The 19,633-nt window shown below is 32.5% G+C and overlaps 1 protein-coding gene across 4 annotated transcripts; it reads left to right on the top strand.

The window, feature by feature from the left end:
- Window positions 1–2,055: 2,055 nt before the first annotated feature.
- Window positions 2,056–13,176, top strand: LOC124456797 (acetylcholinesterase-like). 4 transcript variants are annotated; one of them, XM_047007133.1, is made up of 12 exons: window positions 2,056–2,150; window positions 3,854–3,894; window positions 7,564–7,616; window positions 7,932–8,007; window positions 8,098–8,190; window positions 9,337–9,489; window positions 9,700–9,833; window positions 9,974–10,130; window positions 10,302–10,519; window positions 11,073–11,669; window positions 11,829–11,926; window positions 12,692–13,176. In XM_047007133.1, the coding sequence occupies exons 3-12, from the start codon at window positions 7,614–7,616 to the stop codon at window positions 12,894–12,896; spliced, it is 1,734 nt and encodes a 577-aa protein (XP_046863089.1). In that variant the 5' UTR covers window positions 2,056–2,150; window positions 3,854–3,894; window positions 7,564–7,613; the 3' UTR covers window positions 12,897–13,176. The 4 variants fall into 4 exon arrangements, with proteins under 4 accessions (XP_046863089.1, XP_046863088.1, XP_046863092.1 ...); XM_047007132.1 differs by lacking the exon at window positions 3,854–3,894; XM_047007134.1 differs by lacking the exons at window positions 2,056–2,150; window positions 3,854–3,894 and adding an exon at window positions 6,664–6,677.
- Window positions 13,177–19,633: the final 6,457 nt, after the last annotated feature.

Raw genomic sequence — 19,633 nt, 5'->3', positions numbered from 1 at the left:
CACTTTTAATGCGCGTCCGTATAAGTCCTTACAACCCGATAAAATTAAAATGGATGGCAAATTTCACAATTTTTTATTATAGATTTTGAAGGTGACTCGATATTTTGACGCTTCCTATTAGGATTCAAGATCGAAACGCCTGAAGAAAAACACGAATATAAATATCAAACGATGCGCATACATATTAAGAACAAAAGCAGAAAAACAAAGAATTTGTTCACATTTATGTAAGGCAGTAGGAAGAGCAACTTTAAGGTCAAAAGGCCTAAGGAAAAATGCGAAGATCATTATAAGAACGGTACGTATATATATTAAAACTTAAGCATAAAAAAAGAATTTGTCTGCAGTTGAGTAAGGCCGTAGAAAGACCGACAGTTGACGACATAGCTCACTCAAAAAAAAAAAAAATGTTGGCAAGATATGCCGTATGAATATTCTTTGAAATAAAATATTTCTTTTACATTTAACCATTTGGTTATGGATCATGGGTTTGAATTATTTGTAATATTTTACATTATTTAATATTTAACTATTTTACAATGTTGCTTAATGTTTAATTATTTTTAATGTTGTTGCAAAGTAATACCGAAGATAAGCCGACTTCAGAAATTAGATTTTTCTGTACTGTCGCGAGATTAAATAAATTGTATGCAAATGACAGAAAGTCCTTGAACCAATCCAAATATTTCTTGATCTTATTTACATAATTATGCCACATATAATACGCAAATGTTCTTAATATAATACGTAAATATGAAAACACTGTTCTAGTGTAGGCTAGGTAGCCCGAGTGAGCGACTAGTAGGCGTCTTGCTGTACAGTGATATAATTATTGAATTTGCCTTTCGCATGATCATGATATCAAGAATGATTCAAATCTCAGTCTTTGGCTATCTACAAAACATTGATAATCATTAGTAGCTGACGTAATTTTAATGTGGCAATTGACAAAAAGGTATATGTACTGTTTTTTATCGCACACTTAAATTAAATGAGTGTAGAGTTTCAAAAAAATATTGATTTTTAATTTAAATTTATTGTTTTTTTTCAAATCTTTTACTGATGCAGTAGTTGCTGAGACGAAAGACGCCAAAATCCGAAGAAAAACAGAAAATGCCAAAATAAACGGAAAGATAATTCTAAAATATCTGAACATAGCATATGCTGAGCCACCAGTTGGTAAAGTAAGATTTGAGATTCCTGTTCCAAAAACATAATGTGAAGGTGAAAAATTTAAAATTTCACACTCCCGGGTGTACGCGTAGCCTTATATGTTATCTTTCTTATAGTCAGTGGACTGTTTTGTTGTTTTTGTTAAAGTTTCTGTACTCTTTATGTTTCTGTTATGTTCTTTTTTGTATTCTTATTGTTTTCAGATATTTAGTGTAAACAGGGTTTATTGTTATAGTCATAGTCCATTAGTTTGTGTCGTAAATTTCTTTTATTAATGATTATATTTAAAAAAATTCATAGCAGCGTAACAACAACGTTTGTAAAGAAATTAGGACGCTACAATTTATGTTGACGTGCGTCATATGAAAAACGTCCTCATCACCTTGAGTGTGGTTTAAGTGTTATGGTAATAACTGTTAGTTTTTGTCGTATCTTTCTTTCATTGACCTCTATGTTTTTGACTTGCAAAAAACTATTAAAATGTAAATTAGTTGATTTACATGCACATGTTCCTTGTCATTAGACGTATCGAATGACGTTCATGTTAAACTGTTAGCTACAATATTCATCCCCTCAATTTAATACATTGTATCAAAATATATCAAAAACTCGATCTAACTGAAACCTGGTTCCTACAATTTTCCAGGATTAACTTCGCCCGTCAACGGATGAAACAGCTAATGACGCCAACTATAAAAGCCGGAATTGCGTGTTTTGTTTGTCCTCCAAAACACTTATTGTGCGTATTCCAGCAACCGATATTGTGATTTTTGCATTGTAATGCGTGGAGTTCTGCAAAGAATAAACGATCTTTATGCATTGACAATGCCCAAAAGTTGGTGGTCTTTCCTGCACATGGGCAAATTGTAAATATTAAGTGGTGCAAATTTACATTTTCCCCATTCGTAACTGCTACCCAAAGAGTAAGAATCGTGAACATATTTTGTTTATTACTTTAAGAAGACACAGAGCTTGAGGTAAGTTTATCTCTAACATAAAATCCTGGTTGTATTTTATCCACTTTTCTATATTGTCCTTTTAAATCGTACCCTTGTAATATGTCACTAAAATAGCCAATATCCCACTTGAATATATCAACACTTAAGTTCTCATCGACGCTCGTTTGTGTGACTGCATGAAATAAAAGTGTTGATATTATTACAAACATATAGTTGGCTTGAAAGTTTCTAATCACTGGATTGCACTTCAAATGTAAAGAATATAATCTTTAGTGTTAAATAGAAAAATACAAACAAGAAACGTGAAAGAAGCGGATGTTGAATTAAAAAAATATATATAAATAGTGCTTAGATCGAGTATTATATGCAAGAAAAACAGTTAAAGAAAAATTTTTTCTCTTAATATCGTCCATTTATTGTCATTTATTTGTTTGACATTAGTAATACATCATATTTAGAAATGAAAGCAACTGGCGTAGCCAGGTCGCATGTTTTATCAATCTATTTAAATTTTAGTTCATTAGCATTATTCTTTCCCTAAAACTTCACAGAGTACTTAAATATTTATAAATCACAGCCAAAAATTAGTGCTTATACGCAATTGGATTAACAAGTTTTATTTCTACTCTGCTCACTGGATGACATATGTATATTACACTGGATAACGCATCCATGTATAAAATAGAGTAAGATAATTGAGCCGAAGTTGGCTCATCTAATCATGACCTTCGGGGTATCCATCCCACTTTACTATAATTTTGTATTACAAAATCACAGTTCTTGCAATTTATTCGTTCTACAAACTTTTGATTCGAGCAAAATTTTTGTGAAAGGAACAGAACAACCGGCAAAGATACTTAACCCTAAAAAGTTTGTCTTCTTGGCTTTATAATGACACAAAATTGAGATGGTACAAGGTCGACTTTCATTGTTTTGAAACAAACTGGAGATTATGCTGCTGCTTCTTAAAAAATGTAGAAATATTACAAAATCCTACTACTGTTACCAAAATTTCATCTGCAATGACGTTTATGGAAGATTGCTACAAATTTACTTATTTAACAAATCTTTCTTATTTACATCACTAATATCATAATAATTTCATATTACGTCTTTATTATATCAGTGAAGAAATAAAACAAATCGACATAGGAAAATAATCAGAAATACATTTTGATGAACAATAGTAAGTTGAAAACGGTATCATCAAACTCTACAATATGTACATCATCAAAACATGCGAATTAAAGTACCTCTGTTGTCATTTAGCGAAGCAAAGTTTTCAACCAGTTCCTAAGTGAACAACTTCAATATCGATGAAAATGTTGAAGATATGAATACCTTTGTTCGTACTTTGTTGTAAACTTGTAATTTAAGTATTCATCTTCTAAAATTGCTTCGCACGGCTGAAATTGACCGCCGTCGAGAGCAAGCCACATTATTGATAATTTCGTTATGGTTGATTGCAATTCAAAAACTATTAACCATTTAAGTTGCACTTTCTTATTACTCAACTTTTGAACTGTTCATTTTAAAGCACAGTAAATCAATATGTAGAAAATAGATCTCTTAATTAAAAAGCTATGTCCAGTGATCATTGTAAGAATCAAAACTAGAAATGTTGTAGAGAAATACTGCAGGTCATGAAGATGAATTAATAAAACTATAACACAACATTAGTAAATTTACTAACAACTAAGCGTTTGTATTTGACAACATAGAATCAAGAACGCTGAAGATTGACTATTGGTGAGGGAGAGGGGTATGTATTCATACGCTCATGCGTCACAATCTTAATCACAATCATTTCAATAGAACCTAACCTAGAAGGAAATGTAATCATAATACAACCACCACCCACGCCTAAATTATTTATATTTTGGAGTTTATTGCGTCTCATTTTAAATTCAAAGTACAATATTTTCCGTCTCGAAAATTTTGAACTTATGAACTTATAAAATATGTTCCAACATCTCAGTGGCGTGCGGTCATGCAAGCGTAGGCAAGCGCCGCTTGCCTAAGCATTTTACCGAACAAAAATTTTTTGGATCAATCTCTGAGCAAAATCAGCTTAAATTTTTCTGTTCTAAACAATGTCAATGTAATCTTTTGTCTAAATTGTCTTTACAGTTGAAATGCTTGCTATTTATACGCGATTTACTGTCGTGGTTTTCGGTTTCACTTTGCTACACTTGTAAGATGAGTCAAGTGGATTAAATACACCGAATATTTATTAACCAAGGCAAGCGCGCTTGCCTTCGGAGCTCAATTTGAACATTTGCGCATGCGTTAATCTAGATTTGGAGGCTTCTTATTCGAGGAATATCGAGAAAAGGCAAGCGGCGCTTCTAAGGGCGCCGCTTGATAGCGATTGGTCAACAGTCTTGTATGCTCGCAATTTTAAACACATATCAGCGCACGAATAATATTCGTATATTCAACACATTGGACATCCGAATTATTCACGCCGTTAATGTTATCGTTTATTAAAAGATGACTGAGAGCGAAAGGTAATGTTCTGATTTCTAATTCAAAGTAGTAGGTGCTTTACTGGTTATTTTATTATTTTCTGCGCACAATGTAAACAAGCAGGGGCCGCAGTCTGCAGAGATATCGAAATGCACGCAAACGTGTGTTGTGGTAAAGTATGACTAGCATTATGACCAAAGCACTCTGCTCTTGTCAGTCTTGTGTCGTGGAATTCGTAAATTAATGACTAAAAATAAAAGGTACAAGATACTAAATAATAAACACGACTCTCCGATATTCTGAAACGTACGAGTCAGTGCCAGACACATTTTGAAGAACGGGAGAACACGTTGCCATGACGTCATTATACCAAAATATAAACATTAAACAACGCCATGTAACACACCGTGCCAATTTTGTGCGCGAAACTGGCTGTTCTTAATTGTTATAATCACGACTGCTACAATACATTTCGCGCCTATTGTCTTGCAATTTATGTATGTAGAAGATATTATCTGTAGAATGTAATACAAGATTATGATATTGACAAGAGCTTCCTTTTGCGTAGTAGTTTTGATATTTGTATCCGGTAGATATCATGTAACTGATGTAAGGCATAAATAAGATTGATGTTCCTATAAAATATATAGCATAGGAATTTTCATCCTTTTATGTTCTACTTCTACAATCGGTATTTTCACGACACCTGTACAACATGACTGAATGCATTGTGGAATCACTGTCAGCGCTTGCCTATTAAATTCGGTCACCGCACGCCACTGCAACATCTATGTTTGCGCACAACTTAACCGTTTTATAACTCTCTCTCTTTCTTACGCCCTCCCTTTATTATGCCCTCCCTTATGCTAACGGTAGTACATGTAATAAATTAACTTTAAAACATAAGTGAATAAATAAGGTAAATAATAGATTGATTTGTCTACTACAATTTGTTGGGATTTTATTATTATTTCTGTGTTAACCGTTCTTTGATAAAATACTCAAGTTAAGTCGATATTTACCATTTCAAACACGGTACGCTTATATATGTTTGTAAATACTCCTACGCTCTTTTTCATGTTACGGAAATAACTGGTTACTCATATATTTTAAGATCATAATGTCTGCTTAGAACATAGTGTATCTAACTGTCCCAGATCGCGGGTCGCGGTAAAAATTTCCTGTCGCGGGAATGTCCCGGAATTAAAAAATTTTTTGTGCATGGAAAAATTTGAAAAAAGTTTATGTTGACTTCTCTGGAATTCTTTATTTCTATATACGCCCACTTTAACGTTCTCTGCTGTCAATATTATAATATGTCACCGCTACATTGAATATTATGATTTGTGTTTGTTATAACAATCCAAAATATACATGTGTTGGATTTAAAGTACGTTTTTAATGTATCTATACTTACCAACTGTCAACAATTCAAGGAATTACTCGTATACAACTAGATATGTTGTTTACTTGACACTCGGAATATATTGAAAAGCATTCACAAATGTAAAAACCTGCATGCATTGGAAATGGTCACTTATAGTTTTAAGGCAGAGGAAAGTGTAAGTTATATGTACTTATGATAAACCCTGTTTATAATTCTATAATCAGACGCTGCTGTTTATAATTCCGTACATACACTTCACGTTGCAAACACATTTCGATTAGACCATAAGCTATTAGTTTATCACAAGTAAAACCGGCTTCCACTTTCCCATGTGTACGACTGGTAAGTTCCTTTTACTTAGCAGTGATATGTTTCGAAACCATTACATGAGTTGTATCCAAATAAATCTTGAATTAATGGTTGATATTTGTTATGTCTGGTCATTAATAAGTACATTTATGCCAGTACATTAAGATGCACAATCACTGTTGTCAAGAGAAATATCTCATCAGCGTTGTGCAAAGTCATGATTAATTGGCAATGTGTTAGTTTTATGAATCCAAATTTGATATTTATTATATAAGTTATACACTTATCATTATCAAAAAAATATTTTGTTTTTCATTAATATCAAGGTAACCAAGCATCATTAACCATTCAAAATTTAATTGGATACGACTGTTTTAATGGTAATGAACAGTTCGTTCTAGAGAAAAACAAATTTATAACCGTGAGAAAGTTATGCATATAAGTAAACCATGTCTTACATTCTGAGTGTCAAATTTACAACATATATAGTTGCATACGAGTAATTGTTGAATTATTGACTGATGATAAGTGTAGAACTTACCATGATTTCAACCATGTGAACTACTTTAAAATGACTTCATGTATATTTCGATATGTATAACAAACGCAACTCATGAATATCCAGAGCGCCAGTGACATATTTCAGTATTGACAGCAGAGTGTTAACTTCAGCAGCACATCAAAGTGTGCATGCATTGAAATAAAATCTTCTCGAGACATTAATATCAACTTCTTTGGAACTTTTCTATATTTTTTATGCAAAATAGAATTTTTATTAACTTGCTACAACATACCCACAACCCAGAAATATTTACCCGCGACACACGACCCACGACAGTTAGATACACTCTAGAGAACTTTTAATTAGCAAAGATCTTTGTTTCGTTTCAAATTATTAAATCCTTCGAATGTATTAAAAGGATACGTTTGAGTGCCTAATTTTTCCCTCATAATTTTTTAATCTCGAAACATATAAAACTTCTCTATTATACACCATTAAAAAATTTGCCCTTGTTTCTCGAAAGTTATGCATATTTTACTCTTTATGCTCTGATTACCAAGCATATCTTAACTTTTATTTTTTATATACTGACTTAACAAAATTCTTAAGCCTAAATTGTTTTGCAAGCGCAATTCTGAAAGCGTAAGTGTAAGCGTAGATATTTAACAATTTCAATTTTATCTGAATTTGAAAGAACAAAATATGTTTTGATTAACTTTTTGTTAGTGTTTGTTAAATTAACGTTAAAAGTTTAATTTTTTTAGGTCAAGAAGTTTCTTAAGACATCTAAGCACTCCCAAGACTTATATCAAAAATGGTAAGTTATAAATAGTTTTTTTGTTCATTAAAGTTAATTTACTTCGTTTATCATGAGATCAACCACAAAAAAGGAATAATAAGATCATCTATCCAAAAGCATCTTTTCCTTTGAGGAAAATAAATTTACGTATTGGGACACTCAAAAGTGTACGGAAGTCACAACTTTTAGATACTTAAGATCGTATAATAGTTTTGATAAAGTCTTAATTAGAAGGTCGAACCATGATTGTGTGCTTAATTATTCTTTATCAGCTATTTCACTAGGCCACTGCACACCACGATTAATTTATTGTTAATATCTATTTTCATATAGAATCGAATATTAACCCTCCTTTTTCTGTATACCATTAATGTTGGGATTGTGTCTTCCAGAGTGAGATACATCCAGGGTAACAAAATATTTTAATAATTGTGCTACCACTCCCGATAAAGTCGGTAAATTAATAAGGCGTAAAATAATTAAAATTTCTTTATTGCAGATTTTAAAAGCGACCGTATATTTCGACGCCTCCTATTTGGATTCCGGAACAATTTTCCCAAAAAATTATGCAAAGATAATGATGATACGAATGGTAAACATTTATTTTAGAAACTAGAACAAAATAAACAATAATTTTTTTCGCAATTGAGTAAAGTTGTAACAAGACCAAGAGTTTGAGGACTTATATTCACATAAAAAATATTTGTAAGATACGCTTTGTAAAATTTTATGGAAATCCAATATTTTAACGGACTTCAATCCATAACTAATTATTACAACCCACTTTTGTAGATCTTCCAGCACCTAGAGTATTTGAAAAATATTTCCAAAATAAGATGTATTTTGAAATATTTCTCAAACTATAACCCAAAGACCTGAAATTTCTACCAAGCATACTAACAATGCAATGCCATTATAGCATCTTAGAAATTATGCGTAATATTTCATCCCTAAGAAAAAACAAAACTGGTATTGCTGTTTTGTGTGTCGACTTCAAGTACTGTAAATTTGGGGTTCAATACTTTTTGAATTTTGCGCATTTAAAACTTCTTTAAAAAATTCAATTTATCTGTGCATATATATGTAAGTTAAAAAACTTTATCAATTCTAAGATATTCCTTTTTTGTCTTTTAATAACTAGTAGTTTCTTTACAAACCGTAGGTTTTGCTTTCCTTTGTAAGTTAATTTTGTTTGTCAAAAAGCAAGACTCAGCTTTGCCCTAGAGTAAGACTTCTAGTCCTATAATAACCAAAAAAGAAAAATTTAATAAAGGTTTTGAGCATCTTAATGCACAAACTGTAATGTAATTCAAGACCTCACTTTCGAATGTCAATCCTGAATAACCTGCACTTGCCTGAAGACTGTCCTTTGGCATGAAATTTAAAGGAATGCCCAGATATACTTTGCTTATTTTGTTTTATCTTACGCTCTTGCTATAAGATATTGAGAGCTCTTTTATCCTCGAATATTTTCTTAATAATTAAATTTATTAAATTACCATACAATGTTGCTTCAAACTCAATTATGACTTGCTTACAGCGTACAAATAATTGTAAATGCTTGCAACGTAGAGAATATTGCAAACTATAAATAGGTGACATAATTTTTAAGGTTGGAAAAAAAAACAAAAAACTTTTTTCTTTACAGTTATATGACGCATTTGAATTATACGTATATAGAGATTCACGAGATAGTTTATCGTTAGTTTTACGAGTTTGTTTATGTCTTTTACTCTAGTTGTTGAGACAAAGGCTGGCAAAATCCGGGGAGCAACAGAAAAAGCCTCAATAAACGGAAAGACAGTTCTGAAATATCTTAACATACCATATGCTGAAGCACCAGTTGGTGAGCTAAGATTTGAGAAACCAGTTCCAAAAAAACCATGGCGAGGTAATAAATTTTTAAATCTTAAGATCCCTCTCCTCCATCTATACGCACAGCCTTACATGTTATCGTTCTTATATAGTCCTTTGATTATAATTCCTTCTTTGTAAATCACTTCTTAAGATTCTGAACTCTATGATTCTTCTCTTCTCTTTCTATTTCTTATAGATTTCAGGTATTCATTTCTAATCTTTTAACTATTCTATTTCTTTAAAGGGATTAAAGAATCAATTGATAATAATATTTCATGTATTCAACCTGTGTTCTTGCCAAAAATAAATATGACAGAAGATTGTTTAATACTTAATGTTTGGTCACCTCATCCAAAACCAACTAACGCAGCAGTAGTAGTAAGTTATGAACGCAGTTATTTTTATAATTATTTGAACATAAAAAAATTCCATGCAGAATGAAAAAAATGTTTTATCTGTGCCTCTCAATTTTAAAATGCAACAAAGTTTGTATTTTTTTTCACAATCAATCTAAACAGGTCTTTATCCACGGTGGTGCATTCTTAGCTGGTTCATCACACGAAGCAAATTATCATGGTGCAAACTTTGTTGCATTGGGAGACGTTATATTAGTAAATGTCAACTACCGCTTATCTGCACTTGGATTTTTGACAGCCCCAGAAGTTGGAATTAAAGGTGAACAAGTTAAAACTCATCGTTGAAAAATCTGTAATGTTTCAAAAGCAATCAGCCAAAAAATGTTTAGCAAAATCCTATAAGCACGAATGAGCTCTTCTTTCAAGACTGACAATAATGTTAATGAGTAACTAGTAATTTAAATCATGTTTGTCGGTTCTCATTCCAAAGGTAACCTTGCTTTGTTTGATCAGCGTTTGGCAATGAAGTGGGTAAAAGAAAACATAAAAGAATTTGGTGGCAATCCTAACGCCATTACGCTATTTGGAGGCAGTGCTGGCTCAGCTTGTGTTTCTGCTCATACTTTATCTGAAGAAAGCTGGCCGTATTTCGATCGTGTCATTTACTCAAGTGGAAACATGCTCATGTATTGGACATTATCTACTAAGGTTTGTAAAGACAATAAAAGTAAAACTTGTTGCACACGTTTTTTCGTTTTAATACTGATATTCTGTTTTCAAGACAATTTAAACGTTAAAGGTGTTTTATTTGCTATGTAAAGATTATCGTGCTCCAAACATGTGTTGATGTTACAAGTGAAGAAAACCTTCTATTTTGCAATAAAGTCTCAAACAAATATGTCACACTGTGCAATATATTTAAAAGAACAGCAATACAAAATAGAAGTTTGTGTAGAGCTTACACTGAATATATTCTTAGTCCTTTAAATATTCCATTTTTATCTTATCAACTAATTTAGAAGAACAAAGTGTGTCTAAATTAGATTATTAACATAAAGTAATGGGGTAGGGAGTGGTGGGAAGTCTTATATTTAGGTCCGTGGCGAAGTGGGTATATATTTGAAAGTTTCTAACCGATTATTAGACATTTACTAAATGCCAGTTTTTTTAAAAAGTGTTTTTTTCATCATGGATCTTTGAAAATTAATTCATCATATAAGTTAAAAATTCTCTCTTTTTCGTTATTTTTTTCTTTTTTTAGGCAAGGGAGAAAAATGAATCAGAAAATTTTTTGAAAGAGGTCAATTGCTATAACTCATCGAATGTACTTAAATGCTTGAAGAATAATGTTACAACTGAACAATTGAAAGAGGTCTTTGCCGAAAAACGCGACCCTTTTACACCAGCAGTTGACGGTGATTTTTTTAAAGATCATCCTCAAATGCTTTTCAGAAGGGGAAAAGTGAAGCAATGTCCAATAATTTTTGGTACAATGGGGAGTGAAATGTACTTTCAAACTAGTTCTATTCTTGCAAAAACGAGGAATATAACTCGAATAAATAGAATTTTTAACAGTAGTATTCGGGAAGCATTTTTTAGACATCCCCATTATTTTGACGTAGCCAAAAGACTCTATTCGCCTAAATGCACACCATCGTTCGTCGAATCACTCAAACCTTTAGTCGATATGCTATCGGACTGGGCCTTTACGTGTCCAATGAAGTATGAAGCACATCAACGGGTCTTAATGTTTCCTGCAACTAAAGTTTTTGTTTTTCGGTACACATACCCTTCTCCAGAACCACATGCATATCCAGTTGGAACGTATGGTTTTGCTAACCATGGCCAGGACTATTGGGTGAGTTTATTGAATAAATTAAGTGATAATCTTAGGTCTCATTAAGCATAACCAAAATGAGCTCTAGCTTCCCTATGTTAAAGACTGATTGATCTCCACCAGGATGTTCATTCAATTTTTAGTTTGACAATAATCTTTTATCTTTCTGTTTATTTCTAGTCTATATTTGGGCTACCTTTTAAATTAAACTTTCCAATGGAAGATAAGATATTGTCACTGAGGTTGATATCATACTTCGCTAATTTTGCAAAGACTGGGTAAGTTTTCATGGAAAAATGTATGGTTTATATAGGTAGTTCAATTCATTATTGATGACAATATATGATTTTATACACTTTTATATCTTTCTCAACAAGGGCATGATAAAAATCGTACAAGAATACCAAACTTGATGTGACTTTTATTTTACGAGTATTGAAGTTTGTTTTACGGTGAAATTTTTCGCTTAATTGATAGACACAGTTCAATCCTTTTAAGTTGCTTAAAAAATTTGATAGTGCAAGTGATAATCATAATGAGGAAGTGGTTTATTAGTTGCTTCTTTATTTGTAATTTAAAAGACAAATCCTGCCTTACGAGGAACTTGATTCGTTTTCTCCGTACTCGCTAAGATGTTCATGAATTTGCCTGATTTGTGAACATCTGAGCTAATATAGAGGAAATCAAGATTCATGTTTACACAAAAAAAATTTTGCATTTAATGAATTTGCTTCTGGATATGGCTTCTTGGAAAATCGTGAAATGATTGTTAATAACACCAAAAATATTGTTTTTTGTATTCTTTAATTTTGTTCCAACCACTTATGACCAGCAAAAAAGTGTGTCCAATACGTTCCATAATAGTTTTATGCTGGTTAGTGGTTTTCACTTCACTAGGTATAAAATTTAGTAATAGTATAATTTAAGAAAGAACGTAGACTGCACGAGATTATCCATGACAACCATACATTACATGAATTTTTTTAAAAGTAAAGATGATGGTCGTCTTGTAGCTAAAAATTTTAATACTCATTTCTTTACAGTCATCCAAACAGGGGTAAACCTGAATTACCAGAAGAATTTGAAAATGTTAACCTTCCAAACTGGCCTCTTCATTCCCCAAACGGAGAAGAATATTTGGAGATGCAAAGTTTAAATAGGATGATAGTTAAAACAAAACTTCGTGAAAAATACTGTGATTTTTGGAGCACGCCAATGTACGCTTTATACAGATCAGCGTATTTTTAACTGTACATATATTTTATCGAGTTTGTGCCATCTGCCATCTACAGAATCGATCTGCTAAACTACTTTTACTTCCCTTCTTTGAAATGTTTTTATTTTGAATTGCTCTTAGATCACTACTTTTTTTGACTAATCAGCAGCATACTTCGAAAAACGATTACACTGGTATTTTGTTTTTTCACACTGGTGTTTCTCTTTTGCACTGCTCTTAAGTCTTGACCAATTAGAATAGAGAAAATGTTTATGTACGTTATTAAATGCATAGTTTATTTTTATTCTGAAATTCAATTGTATCATATTGATCCTTTTGTGCAAACATTTCTTTTAAAAATTACTCGGTTTCAATTAAGTTTCACTACTTGAAACACGGTAAGCGACGTATAGGTTTTGTTTCCAGAAAATACCCCTGCGCCTCCTTTCAAGTTACGAGAATTGCTTTGTTTGGCTCGTCCATTTTGATTGAGAATACTTCGACCTCAAAACCTTAAGATTTTTACAAGTGCATACAATCTTTTGGAGGCAAATGCAGTTTTCATGCTTAAGCTGAATAATACGTCTATTAAAATTAAGACGTATTAACTTACTGTCCTTAGTATAAAAACGGTTAAATACAAACATATATGTGCAGCAGAACTTCTTTAATTTACGCCATTCGAAATTCACCAGTTCTTTCTGAAAATTTATGTATTTATATTAGTATTTTTTTTGAAACAATTGTTTGACAACTTTGTGACAATTTTCCAAATTCCCAAAATTTTACCTCTTACCTCTGATTACCAGGTGAATGTCAACATATAGTAGATATTTGCATGGTGTCTATAATACTCTAATGTTTATAATATACTACGCAAATGTGAAAACACTGCTGTAGTGTGGGGTGTGTAGCCCGAGTGAGCCAATAGTAGGCGTCTTGCTGTACAGTAAAATAATTATTAAATCTTAATATGGCCACTGATAAATGAGTATATGTACAGTTTTTATAACACATTTAAATTAATTGAGTGTAGAGTTTCATAAAATTATTGATTTTTAATTAAATTTTTGTTTTTTGTCATATCTTTTACTCATGCAGTAGTTGTTGAGACAAAAGACGTCGAAATCCGAAGAAAAACAGAAAATGCTAAAATAAATTTAAAGATATTTCTAAAATATCTGCACATACCATATGCTGAGCCACCAGTTGGTAAGGGAAGATTTGAGATTCCTGTTCCAAAAACCTCATGTGAAGGTTAAGAATCTGAAATTTCACACTCCCCCGTGTATCTTTCTTATAGTCAGTGGACTGTTTTGTTATTTTTGTTAAAGTTTCTGTACTCTTTCAGTTTCTGTTTTGTTCTTTTTGTATTCTCATGGTTTTCAGATATTACTCTCTTTATGTTTTTGCTTCCACGCCTTAGCAGCACACTAATCCGGACATGACTAGACCCAGTCCTTTCGGCCGATCTATATAGAGGTGAAATCTCGATTTGTTTCAATCAGTCGATTTTTGTCCTTGGGGATTTTACGGTTTGAGGAGAGTGCACGATCTAGCAAAGTATAACTAGAACCTTTTGAAACGTCTGTTTAATTTTTGTGTCTGGAATTCAAATAGATGTACTAAAAACAACGTAATTTCAATACAATGAATACTAAAATTGCCTGAATGCTCACCAACATTAATTTTATCTCGTTTGGCGAATAACAAGACACTTGATTAACCCTTACCGTGTTTAGCCATTTCGATACTTAGGAGCTGTTTACATGATCCCAGCTACCTGGATTCAGTGAGGCGTGAGAGGAATTTGAATCATTGAAAGGAGGAAAAACTTTTAGCGGAAAAATTGCAACTGTTCAGCCACAAGTTATTCCAATGATAATACTGAAATCAGACCAAATTACTTATTTTCATTTTAAATGCTTGCGTATTTCTAAAGTCAGAAGAATATTATGAAATTGCTGAATAAGGTTTATCTAAAGATAAGTATTGAATCGTTTCCATTTGCCAAAATCATTTAACGCTTTGCTGAATACCGGCTACCCGGGCTCATGTAATCATCCCCTAATTCGCATTGTTTATTTGCTCTTATCAGCGTACTCAGGTGAAGAAAATATGATATATTAATTGACATGGATTTAACAAAACTTTAATAATAACAAAGATTTGAAATGCATGCTGCGAGTTTAGCCATGGCATCTCCAAAGAATACAATGATAAAATTCGCTGTATGCGATGACTCCGCGTTCAAAATTAAATATCATTTAATCAGATTTGGCATAGAATAACAGTCAATAAGGTCCTATCAAGATGTATTTAAAAAATATTTGCGACAAAATACAGTTGTGCTATATTTTCTTTGTCAATTTCTGTCTGTTTCTAGGTATGTATATTTCTAAAAATGTTCCATTTATCGGTTGAGTAAAACAAAGTATCATACTCCTCAAAACAAGGCAAATATATGACAAATTTTTAAAGATATGATTGTTACCTCAAAAAATTGCTTTGATTCACAATGCCAATGAATTCATCTTAAAAATTCATAAAGTGTTAATAAGTTGTAAACACTGGATGTAAAGCATGGAAGATATTTTTGCCGGAATTTGACCGTCGGCTTCCGAGCGCATTACTGCGTTTCCTCCTACCACAGGAGCAGGTTGATTAGATCAAAGAAAGCTGCAAACATGGAAGAAGCGCTAAACCATTTATCACGCAATCATAACACATGAAAAGTTGACCAGACTTGTCTTGAAATATTTTAACCGAGATGATTTGTAACATATGCTTGAACACGAAATCACTTTAAAGTGCACATACAGCTATTTTTAGATTTTTATGCGCAAATAAATATTGGATGAATAATACAAATGCCGCTCACAGAATTTGAATAACTTTTTTCGTTTGTTTTTGAGTTGTCTTTCGGTAAAGATGCGATTAAAACAGGAATTTCAACGTTTTGTAAAAATGTCGAGAGCTCTAATCCGTGGCATGTGACTACTTGTGACGTCATTTAAGGAGCACAGACTTACTACCAAAACAACTAACACTGTTTATCCATGTAATTAAACACGTGTAGTTTTGGGTTGTTCTAACGTATCCAGTTCGAAAAAAGGCATTTCACTTCATCGCATACCATTTTTTAACGATGAAAGGAGTGAAGCTAAGCGCAGAAGAAAGCGATGGGTCAACATTGTGAAAGCTACTTATAATAAGTGCGTCCCCACAAAGAATTCTGCAGTTTGCTCGGAACACTTCATGAAAGATTCGTTTTCTCGGCTATTCGGCTCGTTTTCTGAATCAGAAAGTAATTTTTCACCTCAACGGATTAGAGACGAATTCGGATTCGTTGCATACCCGACAATTTATCCTCGAAAGGATGACAATGAACTTACAACAACAGATCGCAGAATGGTGAGCACATTATAAATCATATCTACATTTTGCCTGAAATCTGTGTGAGGACATATTTCATAAATATAATCAATTTGAGATAAAAAGAAAGTGGATATCTGGTTATAAATGAGAGGCTCAATCAGAAAATATTCCAAGTATAAGTAGGGAACTTTAAGAGCCAATAGAAGAAGCAACTTGCGATGAGCCTGCATTAGAGAAGGTAAACTTATATGATCATTACGCCATTGCTATAAAGGTTAACGTAAATTATGTTTTTTATATATATTTATGTTGTTTCTAATTTAGGAAGTAGCTGTGCAATGTGAATTTTAATGCCAAACTTGTCTAAAACTCGAAAAAGAAAAACGTCGTTACAGGAACCTATGGCTTGGGCAAAGCATAAGCTTCAGTGTAGCAAAACTTATGCAAGCAGTTTTAATAAGGATATGATAGAACCTCTGCCATAAAGGTGATCAGAGTACTACAGCACATGGGATTGGCATGTATTTTACTGAGTACATACTTCTCTCACTAGCGTGTAAGTAAGACTTATCTGATGGTATAAAGAATTTTGTAAACAAAATTTTACAAAAAAATGAAGAGCTTGAATGTCTTGTTAATATTTTGTGTAGGAAAAACTGTATAATGCATTGCAAACACTGCAGGAGTAAGTCTAAAGAAACAAGATATTTTTAGATAAAAATTATCGATTGTAAAAGTAGATTACGTCATCTTTGATGAATGAATACGCTTCTGATATACGTTGCCAACACAAAAAAAAAAACAAACCATGATGTAGTCTTTTTATTGTACGAGTATCGACTTGTATGTTATTGTGAAGTTTCTTGTATGTTATTGTGAAGAAATGAATTAGCTAATCATAATGACGAATTAATTTTTCAATTTTTCCTTATTAGTAATAAAAGTGGCAACTACTGTCTTACAAAGGAACTAAGTTTGTTTTGTCTTTATTAGCTCAGATAGACATTAATTTGCTAACAAAATATCTTTAGTGTTTCGAGATTCATGTTACTCAATAAAAATTGGTAAAGAAGTCAAATGTCCTTGCAACAGTGTTTGTCATTTTTCTCGAACTTGATGAATATCCTTATAGGTGGTGGATTGGCAAATCGTTAAGTCAGCGATAGTGCAGATACGGTTTTTATGGGTGCCAACTGCGCATGCACGGCAATCATAAAATGCCTATAACAGCTCATTAAACAGCCGACGAAAATACTTTTATAGCATTTTGTGATGTTATAGTCAGTGGCGTATCTAGTTACAATTTTTGCTCACGCTATTTTATGTTTCGTGTTGACCTTATTTATTTAAAAATTTATAAACATTTCATACTTCAAAAGATGCACTATTTTATCATCCCATCCCGTTAAGTTTCTTTTTAAACGAACAATTTTCATGTGACAGTTTTTATATAACAAATTATTTGCTCGTGTAAACGATAAAAATTTAACTATTTTTATTTGACAAATACATTGTTAAAAAGCTGGTGTGCCAGCTTTTATGTGACAAATAATATTTGATATATGAAAAAAATGATGCCTAAACGGTTTGTCGAATAAAATGTGGCGTAAGTGAAAACGAGCCTATGCAAAAACAAAATGGCGACGAGAACTTCTCGTTTTTAGGGAGAATATAATTGTTTTCCTCTACAAAGACAGTTACATGTTAACAAACATTTGCTGTATCATTTATGCCAAAGAAAGTACCCTACTCTTCATTTTCTTTGGCAGAAATTGGTGCCGAAAATGTCTTTTGCCTTTTCTTAAGATATTCAAAACCATAAAGATTCCTTAAAGAATTTATAAAAGGTTTTAGGTCTTTGCAAAAAGCATGTAATGAACCTCGAGAAACAGCATCAGACTATCTGTCAATAGTGCCTATATTAGAATGCTTACTTTTTGTGAGTACTATGACCACAATGCATTGTGCGATTTTTCTTTCGATGTCATTACGCAAAAGGTTTAATGCAATATAGCAGGGGTCTCCAAACTACGGCCCGCGGGCCAGATGCGGCCCGTTGGGCCTCTCAATCCGGCCCGCAGAGACACTTAAGAAAGCCAATTTCCCCACTCACATTGACAAAACTGAACAGACTAATTGTGATTTTGTAATGATATTACTCTTCATTAAAATTTAACCTTTAAATTTTGAATAAATATTTTCTTAACTAATGAAACTTGTGTAATGTACTTCGTTTTATTAAAATATTTGTTCTTTGACCAGCGGTATACGGTTCGTTGGCCCTCAACATGCTTGATGAAAGTTCATGTGGCCCTCTGGCTGTAAAGTTTGGAGACCCCTGCAATATAGTATAGTCAGTTATCAAGAGGGAAAAGACAACATGGTTTTTTCAATATATTGTTAAAAAATATTTACTGCAAAATAACAGCCACAAATGAAGCATGCTTTTGTAGGGCTATTCCTTTAGTGCATGTTTATATTTCAACATGTGCATTACATATTGTTTGAAGTTAGCAAAGTTGTATTATAGCTACTGGAACTTATGTTCAAATTTTGGAAGTACACAACGAATTATTTCCTAAATGTTTACGCATACCTAGTTTGATCATGCTCACTCATATGAATTAATTTGCACATGTCAGTGAAAGTTAACGCTACAAGAACTGGACCTAGTAAAATCTCATCTATTACATTGCATCAAAACACTTTAAAAAAGTCAATCTAAACAAAACTGAGGTGGTTTCCGAAAATTCCGATGACTTATCTGATCGAATATAATTTTACCGACCTCTACTAACTATAGAAGAAGGAGAATTTTGGATGTTTTGTTGACAGTCATGCGCATGGCTAACCAAGGACTTAAATAAGTCACTTTGTTTTATTTAATTGAGCGTGTACAATAAAATTATATATTGTCAGTAATATAATATCTTCTGGAAGCTGGATGCTTTCCCTTCAAAATCTTCAAAACCGTGGTTACTGGGAACTATCAGATCGAAACTGCTTCATCAGGGAATTGAGCTATCATCTTTTTATGCTGTTTTGTGGTGATAAAGTTTGCATTTACCTTGTGAATAGACAAATATTTTCGAAAATGGTGAAACTAATTAACATTAATATATAGATTACACTTGAATAGAAGGTCCACACTTGCAGATAAACTTGAATAGTGACAAAATAGAAGGTCCACTTTAGTCGGAAACTTTGATGTTCGTGTCGCCCCCCTTTTCTGCAGGAAATTCTAAGCAGACACGGCTTCCAGCAAGATACTTCAGCTAGATCGCTGTAAAAAATATAGATGTTTTTACAAATACATCGCTTGCCACTTTAAAAGGTCGGTACTTTATCTTCTTCCCAAGATGACAGCTCTTAGTTAAAATTTTGGCAAATT

Source organism: Xenia sp. Carnegie-2017, unplaced genomic scaffold (genome assembly GCF_021976095.1).
Source record: "Xenia sp. Carnegie-2017 unplaced genomic scaffold, XeniaSp_v1 HiC_scaffold_6, whole genome shotgun sequence".
In the NCBI taxonomy this organism is placed as follows: Eukaryota; Metazoa; Cnidaria; class Anthozoa; order Malacalcyonacea; family Xeniidae; genus Xenia; species Xenia sp. Carnegie-2017.
Note: the sequence above shows the minus strand (reverse complement) of the source record. Positions and strands in the feature narration are given on the sequence as shown.